The 21,033-nt window shown below is 47.1% G+C and overlaps 1 protein-coding gene across 37 annotated transcripts in view; it reads right to left on the bottom strand.

The window, feature by feature from the left end:
- Positions 1–21,033, bottom strand: part of NCOR2 (nuclear receptor corepressor 2) — a 419,584-nt gene that overhangs the window by 145,412 nt on the left and 253,139 nt on the right. For 27 of the 37 annotated variants that reach the window (XM_043497676.1, XM_043497693.1, XM_043497699.1 and 24 more), the window contains 3 exons: positions 6,728–6,915; positions 5,023–5,116; positions 1,822–2,000 (listed from right to left, as the gene is read on the bottom strand). In XM_043497676.1, the coding sequence (XP_043353611.1) occupies positions 1,822–2,000; positions 5,023–5,116; positions 6,728–6,915 (461 nt within the window). The remainder of the gene's footprint in view (positions 1–1,821; positions 2,001–5,022; positions 5,117–6,727; positions 6,916–21,033) is intronic. The other 10 variants (XM_038372887.1, XM_043497689.1, XM_043497690.1 and 7 more) reach the window with 3 other exon arrangements.

The raw sequence follows: 21,033 nt of genomic DNA, 5'->3' as shown, positions 1-21,033 counted from the left end.
CAGCAGATGGCTTTCCCGGGGCAACAAGGAAACATAAATGGGGGCACTGAGTGTGTGGGAGGTGGCCAGTGTGGAGGATGGAGCAGCAGGAACGCAGCGCTTGGGAGCTTACAATAAAGGCCCCTTTAAACATAACCCATCTGCAGCTGAAGGCTGTTACGTCAAGTGTCCTAAAGTGTGAATCTAGACAAATATCATACCATACCCTGGAGAGCTCTTCTGTGGTATGTGACTAAAGGAGAAACTGAGATGATAAAAAAGAATCAGACATTCTGACAAAGTGGGATCACATCACAGATCTGAGGCTCTTTGTCATGTACTAAACGTATAAACAAATGGCTGATCAAGAAACTTTGTTTTACTGAAGTTTTATAAATATGCATGACTCTTCATATTCAGAGCAGAGCAATGCAATGCAAACAACAATATGCTTTTTCAAAGTCAGCACTCGCAAGGCTGCTAACACTCAAATATACTTCTGGTACCATGGGTGAGTTGTGCTTTCAAAGAGACCCTAATTGTCTTCAGGCAGGGCCATACTTCCATGCTGTGTTCTTTAGGGCAGGAATTGTTTTTTCCATTGTGTGCGTGCACAGCACAATAAAGGAAAACTGGGGCGTCTAGCTGTACTCACGAAAACAACAAATAGCACAACAGCGTAACACTCTACTTCTCTATTGGCACCACCCACGTCCAAATTTGGGAGAAGTTAAAAGGGCTGCATAAAATAAAGCAACCTGAACCTTGTCCAACTTGAATGGAACGGGAATCTGCCTTAAGTTCTGAGTAAGTCTGGTTAAACTGACCCCAAGTTTATTGATCTTCAGGACAGGCCACAAGGGCTACCTATTTTTATCTGAGTGTGCCAGTGATGAACGGCTGCAAGACCCAGGGTCCCATTTGGCTTCATGGACTGGAGAGAGTGAAGTCAGGTCAAGCTGAATTGTGTCAATGTCTATAAATTGTATTGTACGTGTGTCTTGCATTTCGGACGGCCCACCCTGACAAAAATGAAACCATCATGCATGGACGATGCTACAGTCATGCACGGAATCTTCCAGTGTCATTAACCAGGCCTGATCCTTGCATTTTCCTTAATTTTACCTTAAATTATTAATCCTTGCATCATTCCAGGTGCAATACTTGCAGTTTTGATGGCCTGGGATACACACAATACACTTAAAAAGGCTAATACCGGGTATTTAGGTGCATCTTTGCAATTGCTTGCTTCAGTTGCATGTGGAAGTAACTATGAGGAAGGCCAAAGGTATTCCTGACATGGAGAAAACCAGGACAGACTGGAAGTCTCCAAAGAACCTCTCCAGATAAGGCTTGAGATGAGCTGAGCCCAGGGACCTTGTCTAGTTCAAAGTATGTATTTCCCTTTTTGTATGCAGTGTGTCTATTCCAATGGCTCCCCATACCAAACCAAACCTTTAGATCGGCTCCTCTTGGGCATATTCTGGCTTGTACCTGGGTCCTTTTTTCTAGGTTCAGTCTCATCCAAGTTATCAGACTGCCTGGTACAGCTAACACCATTTGGAGTTTTTCTAAAAAACCTTTGTGATTCACCAGTCATTGCTACCTACAGCCCAGCAGCCATTCAAGCTACTGCAAGGAATTCAGCTTCCAAAACACGCTGCAGTGCACGCACTGGTATCAGCTAGCGTGTCATCGCAGAATCTACCACTGCTTTCCACTACCAACATATTGCCTGCACAACCCAGGGCCCAGTGCTCAAGTCGTTTTCCAGCCCATACGTCACACTTCCCACCACCTGATTCCCATTGCCTATGGTCAGCCACTTCTCAGTCCACTCACTTTTCCCGAAAGGTCTCCTTCTCCTGTTCGCTCCACATGTTCATCACCTGCCGGTCCTTATACACCTTCATGGGGTCGTCCATCAGGCCGTTCATGTTGATGAATTTAATGCGCTGCTGGTCAGCATCATATAGCATGGGGGGGATGACGGCTAGCTGGCGCATCTGCTTCTCCAGGTTCTTTGAGAAAGGAAGCAAAGGGGACAGTTCTCATCAGCATCACAGAACCCAGGGGCGAATCAGAGGGGACTAGATGTTCATAGGGAAAGGACAGGTTCTGGGACCAGGAGACTTTAAAGGCAAGTACTAGACAGCTTTATTGCTGGAGTAACCCTAAATTTAATATTGAAAGAAGCTGTCACCCTCAGCAGGGAAATAGTTAATCTTCCCTTTGGAAATAAAAGGCTCTTGAGACACACTGTAAAAATGTTTGACCCAAGGAAACCTACTCCCGTGCTCAAAGCTAGAGACAGACAAAATCAGGGCTCCCTGGGGGTTTGAAAACCCTTGTCAGTCAGGTCTGGGTTTTGTAAAAATCATACAAAGAGTGGCTCAAATCTCAACCGCACTGTTTGGATGTAAGCAGGAGAGGGTCCAGTTTTGCAAATATCTTGGTCTGAATGTTATTTTGGAAAAGGGGGGGACTGAAGGGGTTGGGAGGTGGAAAAGACAGGTCTGGAGCCAGTCTCATTTCATGGGAACCTTTTGTTTTTATGAAAACTTTCCTAACACCCTCCTCCATTTCCCTTCTGCTCTGAGTGTGGTTTGAAACTCAGACGGACAGCATCTCCAAAGCACTGGAGGTCATAACTGAATGGACTTCTCCACACAACGTTTGATCCTTATACTCTGTATTTGCTACTAAATGGGTCTAATTTCCACTCGGTAAACACACAGTCTAGAGTCAGGTTCATGTCTGACATTTACCCAAAGGCCACTTTGTCCATTCATGGCACATCCCACGACACCGACACACAAACACCTCACACGACACACAAAACGGCACACAACACAACAAACACCATATGGCACACACAATATCACACACAAAACATCCCAACCACCATTTCTTATTGCCATGTTAGATGCTTAAACAAACAGCAGATTCTCAGCTTGGCCACCAAAAGCGACAGCCTCTTGCTGTGCCGTAATCCCTTTTCTTCTTGCTGTTAAACGCTTTGGGGCAGATTCTGATGCCCTTACTCTAATTTATTAACGGCAGCAAAATTCACGAGTAGTCCCTATTAACGTCAGTGGAGCTCTTCACAGTGTCAAACACGAACCCAGTGTGAGTAAAGATCTCAGAATCTGGCCCTCGTTGATTAAGGACCAGGGAAGCCCAGCTCTGGAGTGGCGTGTTCTGACCTTGATTTGAAAACCAGGTGTCAATACTTCAGAGAACGCTGAACTTCTAAGACTCCAGAGGATTGTAAATCTAGCCAGAGTCTCTTACTCTGCAAAGAGTCTTGATGCTTTACTATCAAATTCACGCACAAACTCCACATCCTAACACAGGAGATGATGGGAGTTAGTGCCGGTCCAAAGAACAGGAGTTACAGCTGTCTGGCATAGCTCTCTGATGGATACAAGGCTGCTTCCTCTTAGCTTCCCACATCCTCAAACTCCACAGCAACACCTCTGACTCTGGCAACACCTTTGATGACATTCAAAACGCTTACAGCTCTCAAGGAGGTTCTTTTAATGAGAGGTAAATGGCAGTTCTCACTAAGTGAGCGGGTTGGCCAGGACAAACACAGGCTGGCCAACAACATTTAATGAGCAGAGCCATGACGTGTAACGACATAATGAGCACCAGTTTAGCTCACGATGCACCAGCCCCAAAAGAGCAGCATTGAATCAGATCTCTGATCTGTTTGGTGCTGGTCTTGGGCAATAGCTAAGGATCTATCTACGGCCAAGTCGACACTAAAATGTTAGATGAACCCAGCGACCTTGCTCAGGGGTGTGAAAACTCCACACCCCTGAGCGAGGCAGTGAAGCTGACCTAACCCCTGGTGCAGCCTGCGCTAGGTTGATGGAAGAATTCTTCTTTGGCCTAGCTACTGCCTCTTGGGGAGATGGATTAAGGGCAGCAGAACCCCTCCCGTCACTGTAGGGAACATCTAGGGAACGTCTACACTGAAGCGCTGCAGCTGTGTCGCTATCCCAGTTTCAGCATAGATGTAGCCCAAGCTTGGCGGATATGGCATAATGCATATCCCAGCTGTTTGCTCCATCTTGCTCCTCTGTAGAAATGTTCTCCACAACGGAGCACTAGCGATCGCCCTTGGCTGTGGGCCCACTCGCTGAGTACTTTAGTTCCTGGAGGAGATCAGTGCCAGGAAGCGCATCAGGCCCCCTCTGTGAAGAACGAATTAAAGCATGGTGCCTATCTGTCCCTGAGAACTAAGCTCATGGGTCAGCCTCTAACTTGGTCAAAGCAAACTCCCTCCCAGCCAAGAGCACAACGAGTACATGCAGCAAACATCTCCGCTATTGCTGGGCAGCAGTTGCTGTCTCTTCCCAAGCACGAACCCATTCTCGACAGCTTGCGATCAGAGCCAGCCAAGTGGAACCCTCGTGAAACCAGATCCAGGAGAAGCCAATGTCACTGGGACAGCCTGAGATGAACAGAGCACTCAAGAGAGTCAATCCGACTGGCTGATGTACAAACCATTCATCCCATAGGAATCCCCTGCAGGAAACAGCATCCCCCGTTAAAATATTATGCATAAACCTGTGCCGTTGTGGAGGTCTGTTCCCCCACTCCCGATTTCAGTTTAAAAAAGAGTAGGAACAATGACTGGCTGGAGTGGATAGCCTGAGATGCATCTGAGTGCAAAATGTCCTGCCACCTTGACTGTTATTTCATTACTTGAATTCCTCTAAAAGATCCTGCTGCTTCCTAGCAACGAGGATGGGCAGTGAGATGAGGTCAGCACTGATGGGTGCTCCAGTGGGATGCTGCTTGCTTACACAGATTCTGCTCACACTCCCAAGCCCCGCTCAGGGTCCTGCCAGGGAATCACATCCTGCGCATGACAGTGTTTACTAAACACAGCCCGGCCTGACGTTAATTGAATGCGGCACCAGCTCCACCATCAGGGTCTGTTGTGACTGCACTGTGTTCCCCAGATAGAAGGGGGAACGGGGCGGGTGGGGGGAAAAAAAAAAGTAAGGAGAAACGGCGACCTGGTCTCACCTCTTGTTCCGAGAGCCCATCGATAATTTCTGACACCTCGTGTTCGCTGCGTGCGGCTGACATGGAGAGACCGCTGCCCCTCTGTCCTACCCTGCTGGGAAATGGCAGTGAAACACTGAAAAATACATGCCCAGTCTTGCACTTGGCACCGCGCCTCAATCACCTCCCGGGACTCCTCGCATTCGAAAGGCGGCGCAGTCAAAACAGGGAACAGAGCCTGCCTTGGAGGCGGGAGAGAAGACATGGCAGATGCGGCCGACAATAAAAGAAAACCAAACCAAACCCATGTCCTTCCCTGCGCCTACCTGGAGACTTAGCGTGCGACAAGCCAGGGCGCAAATCTAGAGTGCGCCAGCCGGCTGCACCCTCAGCAGCAGTGTGTCAAAGGAATTTCCAGTGTGCAGGAGCAGCGTCCACCTGGTGACAGGACCAGGCAGGATATTGGGCTGTACATTCACACCCTGGCTTGCCACACGCTGCATCTCCATGTAGATAAATCTTTAGATTGACTCAAGGAATATTTACAATCCATATGACTTTCCACCACAGTTTTGCATTTCATTCATCCTGAACACTGCAATAAACCCGTCACTGTTTCACTTCTGCCTCTGTTCAGCTCCAGGTCATCTTGCCCACTGCAGTTGTGATTGGGCTGCAAATGCTGCAGGGAAATGCTTAGACCCAGACACAGAAAACTTTCCATTCACTATTTTTTTTTTTAAAGCATGAAAAACCTGGCTGTTAATATTAGATTTTTTTTTAATGCTTTTCTTGTTAAGCAGTTAAGCACTAAACATGGGGTCTAAACTCCCGGACTGAGCCTATGCTCTTTTATTTAACTACACACATTTTTTTTAAAAGCTAAAGACAAAGAAGCTGTAGGGTGGGACTTTTACAAATGCCCAACTCTGCTCGCACTGAGGTCAATGGTAAAACTCCCACCGAATATGGCGCCACGCTAAACAGTCTGGGTCCTGACTTGCTAAGGCTTCTTAAGCCAACCACCGGCTGGTTTCAGCGAAACAGGGCTGAGGTAGGGACCCCTCTCAATGAGGGGCAATTGACTCTGGAAGTACCTTCTCCTCTTGCTCTGGAACAACCTGACCTTCAGAGCGCTTCTGAAGATGAGGTGAGTTGAGGAGAGGTAAATGAGCTGTGGGGATGGGAGTGGTGGTGGACAATGCTGATCATGTGAATGGAGCGAGCGAGCAAGACCTTTAACATCTTCAGATCTTTTGCAATCTTTTCTACCAGTTCTGCAAATGCTTGGCCTCTGCGTACATACCCAGATCAAAGCCTAGATATATTTTTAACTATCTACATGACTAAATGATTAGACTGGGTCTTCCCACCTTGATTTGAGCCTCCTAGTATGGGACCAGGTATACCCTCTCCCAGTCAGATGTTCAGAGTGACGGACTAACCCCACATGGCATGATGTGGCCAGCCAGGAAATTAACAACATAGGGAAAAATGGAGATCTGTCTCCTCCTCTGTAGACAGTCTGAGCTATGCTGATCCCCCCTTGGGGAGAAAGAACCCGAGTTATTTGTTCATGGGGCTCTCTGGTTTGTGCCTCTAACAGTCATTCCATTGCAGGAGAATGGGGCTTGTTTCCCCGGGAGCCACCCCCAGCCATTTTAGACCATATTTGAACCCCAGCCCCCTAGAGGCAAAGGAGAAAGGCTGCCAAGCCTCTTCCTACCGCTTCTCCTCTAACCTCTGCATGCGCTCCTGGAGTTCCCGCTGCTTCCGGATCTCTGGGAACTGCTTCTCATAGTACTCCCGCACTTTGCTCTCTTTGGCACGGCGCCGGGGGTTATTTTCAATGCGCTCCACTTTCTTTTCCCAGGCTTCCATCAGCTGGTCATAGCGCTGGCAAAACTTCTGTTCCTGAAAGGGCAAGTGAGAGGGGGAAGATCAGAAAACAGGCCCAGACAGAGCAGCTCCTCAAGCCCTTCCCTCGATGGCTTGTCAGGCTGAACAGCAGCCAAGCTGCGGAGAACAGTAGCAGGGTTTGTTAGGTAAGTTGCACGGGGCTGGGGACCAGAAAGAACAAGAAAGCTCAAATCAAGTGTTCTAAACAGAGGGGATTTTGATCTTAAGAGTTGGAAAACTTCCATGATGTCCTTGTCCTAAAGGTCCCTTTCTGAGTGGGACTTTGCTTTTCTGAAGCACTGAGCATCTCCAAACACTTTACACACATCCATCCATTAATCAAAGCCCGCCTCCCCCCCAAGCCAGCTCCACCCCAACGAGGCAGATACGGTTCTGCTAGGAGATATGGGATAAGATACACATAAGAGAAAGAGCTCGCCAAAGGACACAACGCAGGAGTAGAATGACTCCCACGTCTCTGATCTAATCACTGGATAACATTTCCTCCTGTAGACTGTTACTCTCATTCATTGTCTTTATCAGCAGAGTTTAAGAATATCTGGTTAAAAGGACAACACACGCACTTTGGGTAAGTCTACACTGCAATCAGAGGTGTCCTTGCAGCTTAAGTAGGCAGACCCACATTAGCTTTCATCTAGCCAGCATGGCTATAAGCATTAGGGAAGACGTGGTGGCACAAGCTGTCCAAGTGCACCAGGAGTTCATGGCACTATGTCTCCGCTGCTATTTTTAGCTGTGCAAGTGCAGATACAGCTAGCACAGGTACGCCTGCCCAAACTACAACCACACCTCCGACTGCAGTGTAAACATTTCCTAACTACTGACGCTGGAACTAGCCCTTCCAACCATAACAATGGAGCAAGGGCCCCGTTTTCCAGGCACTGGGCTCCATTCTCCTCTTTGTTTCACTCTGAACAGAGCCAGATAAGCACCTAAGGCAGGTAGGCAGATGTACTTGCACCGGGCGTGCAAAAAACAGAAGCTCCTTTGAAAATCTAGCCTAAGATCAATGCCTGCTGTCGGGTGTGTGCTAGAGCCTCCCACTGAAGACTTTGGAAGCTGCAAACCCATAACATGATTGAAGTTTGTTCTAGAACAGTAAGGAAAAAATTAACCAAGACATGCATTTCACAGTCCCAACCTCATTATCACCACCATCACTATCCGCATTAAAGTGGAGCCTACAGGCCCCAAATGAGATTCAAGCCCTTTTCATAGATACTAAGGTCAGAAGGGACCATTCTGATCATCTAGTCCGACCTCCTGCACAACGCAGGACACAGAATCTCACCCACCCACTCCTATGAAAAACCTCACCTATGTCTGAGCTATTGAAGTCCTTAAATCATGGTTTAAAGACTTCAAGGAGCAGAGAAGCCTCCCTCAAGTCAACCATGCTCCATGCTACAGAGGAAGGTGAAAAACCTCCAGGCCTCTCCAATCTGTATTGGAGGAAAATTCCTTCCTGACCCCAAATATGGCTATCAGCTAAACTCTGAGCATATGGGCAAGATGCACCAGCCAGATACTACAGAAAATTCTTTCCTGGGTAACTCAGATCCCACCCAATTAATATCCCATCTCAGGGGATTTGGCCTATTTACCATGAATATTTAAAGATCAATTAATTACTAAAATCACGTTATCCCATCATACCATCTCCTCCATAAACTTATCAAGTAGAATCTTAAAGCCAGATAGATCTTTTGCCCCCACTGCTTCCCTTGGAAGGCTATTCCAAAACTTCACTCCTCTGATGGTTAGAAACCTTCGTCTAATTTCAAGTCTAAACTTCCTGGTGGCCAGTTTATACCCATTTGTTCTTGTGTCCCCATTGGTGCTGAGCTTAAATAATTCCGCTCCGTCTCCTGCATTTATCCCTCTGATATATTTATAGAGAGCAATCATACCTCCCCTCAACCTTCTTTTAGTTAGGCTAAACAAGCCAAGCTCCTTGAGTCTCCTTTCATAAGACAAGTTTTCCATTCCTCGGATCATCCTAGTAGCCCTTCTCTGTACCTGCTCCACTTTGAATTCATCCTTTTTGAACATGGGAGACCAGAACTGCACACAGTATTCCAGGTGAGGTCTCACCAATGTCTTGTATAATGGTACTAAAGCCTTCTTATCCCTACTGGAAATACCTCTCCTGATGCATCCCAAAACCGCATTAGCTTTTTTCACAGCCATATCACATTGGCAGCTCATAGTCATCCTATGATCAGCCAATACTCCAAGGTCCTTCTCCTCTGTTACTTCTAATTGATGCGTCCCCAGCTTATAACTAAAATTCTTGTTATTAATCCCTAAATGCATAACCTTACACTTCTCACTATTACATTTCATCCTATTACTATTACTCCAGTTTACAAGGTCATCCAGATCCTCCTGTATAATATCCCGACCCTTCTCTGAATTGGCAATACCTCCCAGCTTTGTATCATCTGCAAACTTTGTTAGCACACTCCCACTTTTTGTGCCAAGGTCAGCAAGGAGGAACTCAACTGGTAACCTCCCTCCAGCCTGACAGTTCGCCTTTCAGTAGGACCCGTTGTAGTCTCCCCTTTAACCAATTCCTTATCCACCTTTTGATGTTCATATTGATCCCCATCTTTTTCAATTTAACTAATAATTCCCCATGTGGCACGGTATCAAATGCCTTACTGAAATCTAGGTAAATTAGATCCACTGCATTTCCTTTGTCTAAAAAATCTGTTACTTTCTCAAAGAAGGACATACGGTTGGTTTGGCACGATCTACCTTTTGTAAAATCATGTTGTATTTTGTCCCATTTACCATTGACTTCAATATCCTTAACTAATTTCTCCTTCAAAATTTTTTCCAGGACCTTGCATACTACAGATGTCAAACTAACTGGCCTGTAGTTACCCGGATCATTTTTTTTTCCCTTTCTTAAAAATAGGAACTATATTAGCAATTCTCCAATCATTCGGTACAACTTCTGAGTTTACAGATTCATTAAAAATTCTTGGTAATGGGCTTGCAATTTCAGGTGCTAATTCCTTTAATATTCTTGGATGAAGATTATCTGGGCCCCCCGATTTAGTCCCATTAAGCTGTTTGAGTTTCGCTTCTACCTCAGATATGGTAATATTTACCTCCATATCCTCATTCCCATTTGTCGTGCTACCATTATCCCCAAGATCCTCTTTAGCCTTATTAAAGACTGAGGCAAAGTATTTGTTTAGATATTGGGCCATGCCTAGATTATCTTTAACTTCCACTCCATCCTCAGTGTTTAGCGGCCCCACTTCTTCTTTCTTAGTTTTCTTCTTATTTATATAGCTATAGAACCTTTTACTATTAATTTTAATTCCCTTTGCAAGGTCCAACTCTACTCGACTTTTAGCCTGTCTCACTTTATCCCTACATGTTCTGACCTCAATAAGGTAGCTTTCTTTGCTGATCCCTCCCATCTTCCACTCCCTGTATGCTTTCTGCTTCTTCTTAATCACCTCTCTAAGATGCTTGCTCATCCAGCTTGGTCTACAACTCCTGCCTATGAATTTTTTCCCCTTTCTTGGGATACAGGCTTCCGATAGCTTCTGCAGCTTTGATTTAAAGTAATCCCAGGCCTCCTCTACCTTTAGATCCGTAAGTTCTTCAGTCCAATACACTTCCCTAACTAATTTCCTTAATTTTTGAAAGTTAGCCCTTTTGAAATCAAAAACCCTAGTTGCAGATTTATTTTTGTTAATCCTTCCGTTCAGTTTGAACTGAATTAGCTCATGATCACTTAAACCAAGATTATCCCCTACAACCACTTCTTCTATGAGGTCCTCGCTACTCACCAAAATTAAATCTAAAATGGCATCCCCTCTAGTAGGTTCAGCAACTACTTGATGAAGGAATCCATCAGCTATCACATCTAGGAAAATCTGAGCCCTATTATTATTACTAGCACTGGTCCTCCAGTCTATATCTGGGAAGTTAAAGTCTCCCATGATCATGCAGTTTCCATTAGTATTAGCTTTATTAAAAACATTAAAAAGGGCTCTATCCATATCCAAATTAGATCCTGGTGGTCTATAGCACACCCCAAGCACTATTGTAGGAGAGGCTCTACTAGTTATCTTCCCCAATGTAATTTTTGCCCAGACGGACTCTGTCTTATCCATTGCATCACTTCTTATTTCTTTACATTCTACCTCATCATTGATATACAATGCTACTCCACCACCTTTATTTTTATTTCTGTCTTTCCTAAACAGCACATACCCTTCAATACCTGTAGTCCAGTCATGGCTACTATTCCACCATGTTTCTGTTATCCCTATAACATCTGGTTTCACTTCCTGCACCAGTAGCTCTAGTTCTTCCATTTTGTTTCCTAGGCTCCTCGCATTGGTGTATAAACATCTTAATTTTTGCTGTTTGGCCTCGCTCACATTTTGTACCCTATTAGGCACAGTCATTCTACTGCCAGTATAACCTATTAGACTAGTATCCACACTGCCCTCGCTCCTTATATACATTCTCCTACCCACGGCTGTATCCTTTCTTACTTCATCTTCTTCCCTCTCAATGCTAAAATCTGGCGTGGAGATTACCTGGACATCTCCTAACCATCTCCCCCAAATTCCTAGTTTAAAGCTCTCTTTATCAGTTGTGCCAGCCTCCATCCTCGAAGTCTATTTCCTTCCCTACTCAGATGAAGTCCATCCCGAGAGAAATGTCCTCTGTCCATGAATGCCTCTCAGTGGCCATACATCCCAAAGCCCTCCTTATAGCATCACTGCCTAAGCCATCTGTTGACAGTCATAATCTTGTCACACCTTTGTTGCCCTTCTCTAGGAACAGGCAGAATCCCACTAAAGATCACCTGAGTCTCTATTTCCTTTAGCGTCTTCCCCAGCCTAGCATAGTCTCCCTTAATACTTTCCAGCGAGAATCTAGCCGCATCATTTGTTCCCACATGAAGGATAATTAGGGGATTCTTTCCCGCTCCCTTTAGGATCCTTTTCAACCTCAGGTCTACATCCCGTATCTTAGCACTTGGAAGACAGCACACCCTTCTATTCTCTGGATCAGCTCTAGTTACAGGCCTGTCTATTCTTCTCAATAAAGAGTCCCCGATCACATAGACCTGCCTTTTCCTGGTGACGGTGCTATTCTCCAGTCTCTCTCCTGCTCCCTCTAGCTGCAAGTTCTTTACATTCCTATTTTCTCTTATAATCCTCCTGTATCCTCCTGGGGCTCATATTTGGTGTAGTCTCCCTTGACTCTTCCCCTTTTCCTATAGGACTAGCCTCTCCTCTTCTTCCTTGCCCTTCCACCTTCAGCGACTACCGGCTGAGCCCCTTCTTCATTTTCCCACTCTGCAAACCTGTTCCTAAGCTCTATTTCTCCTTCACTAGCCCGTCTTTGCCTCTGCCTGGTTCTTTTAGTCACATGCTTCCACTGACCACTTTCCTCACCCAGTCTCTCCTCAAAATTCCCAAGCCCTGATTCCATCTGTAAGTCTGAGCTTTTCCCTTCAGATACCTCATGTCTTTGCTCCATCATCTGCTCAAACCCCTTCCAAAACTCAACTAGACTTTCCACCTGCATCTCCAAACCTCTGATCTTTTCCTCCATCAGCTCTATCAGATGGCATTTCATGCAGAAAAAAAGTCTTATCCAGGTCGCCCCTCCAGGATCATGTACATACCACAGCTTCCACATCCAGTCATCCTCATTGCGTCTTCCACTACACGAGTCACTCCCACAGCTGCCTCCGTATCTGTCATAGCCTTCCCACCTAAGTCCTGTTAATCTGGGAAACACAAGCCATACCAAAAGACCACCCCCCCCAGCAAAAAAAACCCCAAACAATTGGGCAGGCACTGTTAAAACACCTCCCCCCCACCAAGGCTATTGAAATCCCTTTGCGCCAGCCCCACGAGAGGTGGTCCCAGCCCTGAAGAGTCTGCAACCTAAACAGACAAGACACACAAGGGGCACGAGGGAAACAGAGAGATGAGATTTCAACTGCATTACAGTCAAGGCCTGAAGCATTTTGTTTCAGAAAAGAATCGCCCAAACCACAAGTACCTCCAAGTAATTCCCAGGTGGAGAAGAGCAGCACTTGAGTAAACACAGCAGGATTAATGAAACTTCAGTGCCAAAGCTGCTGCAAAACAGAGTCTCCGGGGGATAAGGAGCAGAATATGGCTGGTTTCTCCCATGGGTAAGTTAGAGCATCTCAAAAAATACCCCAATATTACCAAAACTGATCAATACTCAAAGTCCTGCTACTGCCACAAAGATTTTATGGTGATTTTTCTTGAGCCTTCTACGCCCTGGTGCATCTCAATCAGAAAGGATGAGAAGAAGGGGAGAAAAACAAACAAACAAAAAAAAATATAACAGAGAGGAAAAAAACAATCCATAAGAGCTGTTCCTGAGGGAACGGAGTCAACCTTTTGCATCCCGACATGAAAGAGCAAACTAGAAGTGTCAGCACTAGGCGCTGGCAGGCTTCCATGCCCTGTGGAAGTCACACACACACACACACACACACACACACACACACACACACTTTTGAGAATTGGAGGCCATTTCTTTGGAAGCCCAACCTGAAACACTGAGGGAAATTGGATTCTCGTGATGGCTGGTGGTTTTTCTTTAATAATTAGCGCACTCAACTGCTGTACAACGCTTTCAGCCTTCAAAGCCCTTCACCAATGTCAACTGAGGTTTTGGTGAATTCAAGCGCTGTCTACGAGCGCGGAGCCCTGGATTCTCGGAGCCACGCATGTGGTGCAAACTCTAGCCACAAACGACCAGTGGAGAATTCCCCTGGCTGACAGAAACACCCTACTGGCACGACTAGGTTTTATCTATCCCATTAAACTGGACACGACTCCTTCCCCAGCACCCCACCCAGAGTAGGGGATGTGGTAAGAGAGGGAGGGGCATTGTGGAACAGAGCTCAACCAATTCTTCAGTAGAGGTGGTGATATGTTAGAAACAACATGGAGGTGGAATTCGGGCACAGGGGAAAATTGAGTCCAGGCGTGTTCAGCGTTCGGCGTGTCAGTGCAGACATCTCAACCCAGCCTCACACCATACCCCAAACCTGACATGGGGGACCAGACTGCCCCAGAACTCCACCAATTCTTCCATGCACATTCCCCGTCAACCCATGCAGGACATCCTAAGCATACAACTAAATCCAACCAATAGTAGATACACAAAGTTATTCTACAAGCAGGGATTCTGTGCATTCTGCTTCCTGTCCACTCTCAGCAAGGTCTCATTTGATGGCAGGGTGGGTTTCCCAAAAGACACAATGGAAGTCCGACTCCTTAGGACATTTATATATTCAAGCAGATAGCAGGCTTGATCAGAGAACAGACCAACAGGAGAAGTTCTGTTCCAGCAGGGGGTGGAGAATCTCAGAGGTTGGAGATGAAAGAGACCTGCTAGATTCTCGCCTCCAGCGTACTATTTTTCCTTACTTTATATTCTCACCTGCGCTGCCCAGTTTTAAATGACTCAAGCAATAACTGGTAGGTCTTTTACATCTCTAATGTCTAAGGATCATTTATTCTCTTGGAAGAAGAGACATTAGGAAAAACTTCCTAACTGTCAGAGTGGTTTTAAGCACTGGAATAAATTGCCTAGGGATGTTGTGGAATCTCCATCATTGGGGATTTTTAAGAGCAGGTTGGACAAACACCTGTCAGGATGGTCTAGATAATATTTAGGCCTGCCTTGAGTGCAGGGGACTGGCCTAGATGACTTCTTGAGGTCCCTTCCAGTTCTATTATTCTATGATTTGATTCTTTCCTTTAGGGATATAAAGTTTAATGGGATAGATAGAACCTAGGAAATGCAGAAAACATAGTTCATCCCATTCCCTACTGGCTCTGGTCATTTTACAGTGTGTACACACACACACACACACACACACACACACACACACAAACTTCCATCAGCATGCAGGAAGGTTTGCTTAAGTAGCGTCCATTGCTGCTCAGCCCATACAGTTCTGTTCCTTCCCATTGGTTTAATTTAAAAGACTGCCCTTCTCTGGACACTAAAAATAACCTGTTAGCAACACTAAAGCGCCTAACCAGGAAACCAAGGTAAGAGCAAAGGCATTCAGGCCTGTTACCACACCTTCTGAGCAGCCAGAGAAGCTAACAGTGAAACAGAACAGTCCAAGTGCAAGGGAGGGGGAGTGGGATGCTGATTGACATACATGGCTCTGCAAAGACTGCAGGCCAGATTCTGCTCAAAGTTACACTGGTGTAAACCCAGAACAACTCCATGCAACTTCGTTCTGGCACAGCCATCCCCTGCCCATAGGGGCCCATCACTACCATATCCAAGCACCTCCCAAGGATTATGGTTTTACCCTCATAACGAATGCTAAAGTTTCACTCTGATTAAAAGGTACCCCCTCCCGCCATGGGAATAATACTCTCTTGCATGCTAAAGCCTAGGTCACATCTTTAAGGCAGCACCCGAAAACAACACCTGAAAAGGGACCATGTGTAAGCAGCACCCCCCCAGAGGGCACTGGGCCTCAGACACAATTTATTCCCTTCTGCCCTCTTCTCTGGGTGGGAGGCAGTAACTTACTGCAGCTTATTCCCACTGTTATGCCTGTTCCCTGCAGAAAGAGCCAAGCGAGGAGCAGCGGCTGGCGCTGCACACTAGACCCACACCCAAGATTCAGGGAGATCATACTTGGCCATGCAGTGGGTGGAGCCGTCCATATTTGGCTGGGGAAGGCAAGAATGCAGCCCAGCCATAACCGAGCACTCCCCCAGCTAACCAGACAGGCCCTTCCAATGCTCATGCTTTCATCCTTCATGCTGGGGTTCAAAGAAACTCAGGTCCAAGTGAAGGCAACCGGGTTTGCCAGTGGGGATTTTCAGGTTTCATTCTGAGTGACACTAATCCACTCTAGGCCAAAAATTAGGAAGTGAAAGCAGATGTCACTTTGCCAAAATTCAATGGCCAACTCCAAATCCCCCCACCCCCTTGTGTCATGGAGTTCTCTAGTTTGGAAAGAGCTTATCAGCAACTGATTTTTTCATTAGTCACACTCCTGGTCACGGCATCCAACACATCGCAAATCCAGATTTCAAAGAAATACAACCTCCTCTCCATCAGCTGTGCCCCACAGAGAGGAAAGTATGCAGCTGTCAACTTCCCCAGAGGTCTTACTCTCATCCAATAACTTTCTTCTTCGAAAAAGGCCTGATTGAAAGCTTTTGATGTGAGTGGGACTCTCTCCATTAACTTCACTGCGCTGTGGATCAGGCCCAAAATCTTGAGCGGGTTGCCATTTGCCATGCAGATGGATGATGTCATTTATACTGGACATGTCCAACTTCGGTGTCCGTCGTAAAGCAGTTTCAAAGCAGGAGAGAGCAGCCAAGTCATCCAGAGACAAATCCGGGCTCTTTTCCTATGGTCCCACTCCCCACTTGCTTTGGTTATTGTCAGAAATGGCACCTCGGTGCTGTGAATGCGTGCTCACTATGTAACCCGAGTCATACTGACGCACCAGCCTTGCACTGAAGAGTCTGCGTCCCTCGCAATAGGTAATCCTGATCTGGTGTAAGCAAGTCCATCTCCTACTGGAATCAACAGGAGCTGTGCCTGCTTACCCCAAGGCCAAACTTGGAGTGATGTGACCTGCTTTGCTCCTCACATCATCAGTAATATTTCAGTTCCAGCACCCCGACTGCCAGCAATGACGGTGGGAAGCAAAAAGGACGCAGAGCTTGTGTCTAGAAACTGGGTTGGGCGTGTGACACTGACAAGTTTGAAACTGCATGAAGTGACTTAAAAATTCAACGATTGGGACTCCAGAACCTGTTCACCTAATTCAGATAGCTGGCTCCCCAGGGCAGGACTCTGTCATTTGATGTGTCTGGCTACAATGACCCCACGGCAGCGCTGCAGCTGGCCCAGGCCAGCTGACTTCGGCTCACGGGGCGAAGAATGCTGCGTAGATGTTGTGGCTGGGGTCCAGGTTCTGGGACCCTTCCCCCCTCGTGGGAGCCCAGAGTTCGGGATCTACACAGCAGTTTTACAGCCCCAAAGCCCAAGCCAGCCAACCTAGGCCAGCCCTGGGTGTTTCATTGTTGTGCAGATGTACACTAAAAGCCCAGGCCGAATTACAGTGCTCTATAATGAATACACTAATAACTCAACAGGGGACTTCCCTGACCCGGATAACTGCACTTATTTTGGGAAGCAGGAGGGTGGCTACCGTACTAATGGAGACTCTTCCCACTTGCCCGGAGCGGGAGTGAAGCGGCAGCTCCTCAGGCAGGATCTAGCTCCTAGCACGAGCGAGGGCCACCAGGGCCCCGCTGGGCCAGGTGCTCAGGCCCAGGGAAATGAAAGGGGATCCAAGCCCTAATGCCCAATTGACTGGCTGCAGATTCTGCTGTTTCAGCGTCTCTGTTTTCAGCGCTTCGAAACATTCAATTTTCACTTGGCACAAAAAATGACTTGGCCTGCATTGCCCCTTCCCTGCACCACCCATTAGCTAATCTCGGAGTGGGACCCTCAGCCTGATTTCCAAACCCCTTACCATGCAGCCCGAGAACAGGTGAGCTGCCCCAGTGCGGCCTGAGCAGTAGCATCTCCCACGTGGCTGGTAGCACGGAAGCCAACAATGCTCAGCTAAACCCCAGCCTCCTTTGTATCCCCCTAAAGTCCTTTCCCCACAATATTCAGGAGAAAGTTGCCATTAACTCTTGTCACAGCGACAGTGATACTCAGACCTCACTGGTGCAGGAACCAAATTAGCCATAACCATGACCCAAAAGAGCCACTGTAGTGTGAATTCGTTGTTTCATTTATTATTGTGTATATATTGTGACGGGGCAAGGCCAGATGGCTATAGAAAAGTAGTGGGAAATATATCTATTAGCTCCAGGCTAAACAAATCCCTGATACCAGGTTAAGTGAAATGGAAGCTGCTCCAGGTCAATTAAGACACCTGGTGCCAATTAAGAACTTTCCAGAAGGCAGGGAGAATGCTAGGTTGATTGGGACATCTGAAGCCAATCAGGGACTGGCTGAAACTAGTTAAAAGCCTCCCAGTTAGTCAGGTGGGGGTGCATGTCAGGAGCTGTGGGAGGAAGTTGTGCTGTTGGAGAGGCTGAGTAGTGTACACCATATCAGGCACAAGGAAGGAGGCCCTGAGGTAAGGGTGAAGTGGAGCTTGAGGAAGTTAGGGCTGCTGTGGGGGAAGTAACTCAGGGAATTGTACATGTCATGTTTCTAAAAGGTCAGCTACCATAGCTGATACTATTAGGGTCCCTGGGCTGGAGCCCGGAGTAGAGGGTGGGCCCGGGCTCCCCCTCCCCTCACCTTTGCCCCCTGTTTAATCACTGAGACTGGGAGACAACAGAGACTGTGCAAGGAAGGATAACTTCTCCTCACCTCCCTCGCCGGCTTATGATGAAAATGGCTCAGTAGACTGTGACCTTTGCCTCTAGAGAAAGAAGGGTTACGTGGAGAGTCACAGTGAGCCTCTGAGGCTAGCGAAATCCGCCAGGAAACACGGGATCCACGGAGACAAGGACAGAGCTTTGTCACAATATATATAATTTGCACAGCAAAATGACCAACCAAGTATTCTACAACTGCTTAACAACACAATAAAAGCATCCTGATTGGTTAATAATTAGATCACCCAGTGTTTTAACATCATGTGCCTCAGAGCCGCAGGAGACACATTAAAGAGCCACTTGCGGCTCCCAAGCGTCAGCTGGGGTATGACTGCTCTACAAGCTGCAGACGTAGCCCTCGACGGGCTACAGCCCAGATCCTCAAAGGTTCTTGGCACTTAACTCCCACTGATTTCCATGGGAATTAAGCACCCAAATACCTTTGAGGATCTGGGCCTAGATGTCCCAACACTGCCAGCCTTTGTCATTGCTGATGTCTAGAGGTCTGGGATTCACTGTTCTGTAAAGCATTTGAGATGGCAGGGTCTCTAGCACGGAAAGGGATAGCCAAGAGGAACTGACTTCCCAATCCCGTGAGTCTCCCTGTCAACCAGGCCTGAAAGCAGGGTTAGAGTCAACCCCTTTGCCCTGCCCAACCCTGCCACCACCCCTGCAACTCCAGCATCTCTAAGAGCTATCTTTTCCTCCCCACTTGCAGGGCCAAAACCCATTGCAACTCCTCCTCTCAGCCTCCATGCTACTCACCTTGCTTCTTGCCAGCCTACCAGAGAGCTGCTGCTCATCCCCATCCTCCCCAGCGGCTGCACTGCCCACGGTGACAGTCAAACTCCCGAGGAGCCTCGCACCTGGAGCAATGCACAAAGGCCTCCTCCACCTCTGCTTTGACTTCACCTTCTCAGTCCCCAAGCTGCTCCTAAGGCCTTGTCTGCACTGGGGATTTGCCTCCCTTGCAAACAGCAGGGGCTACATGCCACGCTGATGCATCAATGCAAAGCCCTGGCGGAGACAGGCAAAGCTGTGGTTTGCACCGATTCAGCCGACAGCTACTACAAGCAGGCGAAGCTGCTTGACCTGCCTGCACTGGTGCAGCTAGCCCAATGCCTGGCCCCTGAATGCTGAAACCCCCAGGGCACTTTCAAGCCCAAACTCTCCTCTTCTCAGACCAGTGGAACCACCGCCCTCTCTTTATGGCTGTAGTGACCATCTGCTCTAACAGGCCTTTGGTCTTTTGTCTTTTAAGCTGCAGCAGTTTATTCCAGTGCTCTTTAGCATTGCCTCTGGCTGGCCTCTTCGAAAGGTGGAATCAGTTGTGCATCTGTCAGTGACTTTCAGAGGGATCTGGGCAGCTAGGACCTTTTGAAAAGCTCAGCCTAAAAACACAAAACCCAGTGGACCAGATACTGTCCCTGGATGTGAGCACGGGGCTCCCATGCACACCCAGGGCAGGAACTGGCCCATAGCACAAGCGAGACCAAATTCGGTAGGTCCTCTGTATTTACAGTTACTGCCAAAGGTTTATAGCCCACATCATCTTCCCTCCCAAGAGTCACTTATCGGAGAACATGGATCCGTGGGATGTGTCCATGTGGGAGGGAAAGACAGAGAAACAGACAGAAAGCTATTGATGTTTCTATATATTCCCACGCAATCCCTGAGCAAAATCACTTGCTTTCAAGCTGCCAAGTTTCAGGCCAAGTGGGTTTTTATGCTCCAGTTCTTATGCTGCTTTAAATGCAGTATTCAGGAGAGCTCTCGTCTAGTGTTCAGTGCCTTCTTTTGATCTGTTACGCTGAGTGAATCTATGAAAGGAGTGACCAAGTGTAAAATGAGAGAGGGGTGGAGGCCATATAATCCAAATGACGACCTGCAAAGTTGGCAAGAATCTGAAAGACGACAGCATTCCCTTTTCAGAGCAGTGGCTCAGTGCAATGTGAGGCAGTAATGAAGGGGAGTATGGTTTGTTAGGATAAATCACAGGACGACATTCCCCAGGGGTAGCACCAATATAAAACCCAGCTGGGCCATTTGCCTTTGGAAAGAAGTAAATCTGAACCGCATTTGATAATCAACTTCTTCCCATACCTTTGCATTTAATGCAAATCAGATTTACTCCTTGTGAAAGGAATACTTCTAGCCTATTAGTCATTTAAAGTAATGGAATAATACGACAATAAAACCCCGTATCTGTTTTGTCTTTAGAGCACCAGATTTGATTCAGACAAATAAAAGCCCAAGTAAATTTTCTGGGGCTAGCAAAAAATTGACCCTGAAGTTCAAGGGGGAACAACAGTAATCAGCTCTTTGTATAGCCCTTAGCAATATCCAACATTTCTTGGGATGTCAGGAAGTATCATTAATATACCTGTTCCACAGATGTGGAATTGAGGCGGGGGCATTGGCTTACTCCAGGCCCATTGGGAGACCAATATCAGATTTTCTGGCTCCTATTCCCATTGTCAAACCACACTCTCTCTCAAAATGCTGCACAATTAGGATAGGATGCTGTCCCAGGGTGGCTGGCCCTGTAAGAGGAGCTGGGCCCAGCCTCACCTGTGACACATCAGCTCCCGCCCAGCCGAAACAGATCTGCCAGGGATCAGGGTATTCTAAAAGCCAGCTTGTAGGCCAACTGGGGAGAGCTGCCGGGAGCAGGCAGGCGCTG

Source organism: Dermochelys coriacea, chromosome 15 (genome assembly GCF_009764565.3).
Source record: "Dermochelys coriacea isolate rDerCor1 chromosome 15, rDerCor1.pri.v4, whole genome shotgun sequence".
NCBI lineage: Eukaryota > Metazoa > Chordata > Testudines > Dermochelyidae > Dermochelys > Dermochelys coriacea.
Note: the sequence above shows the minus strand (reverse complement) of the source record. Positions and strands in the feature narration are given on the sequence as shown.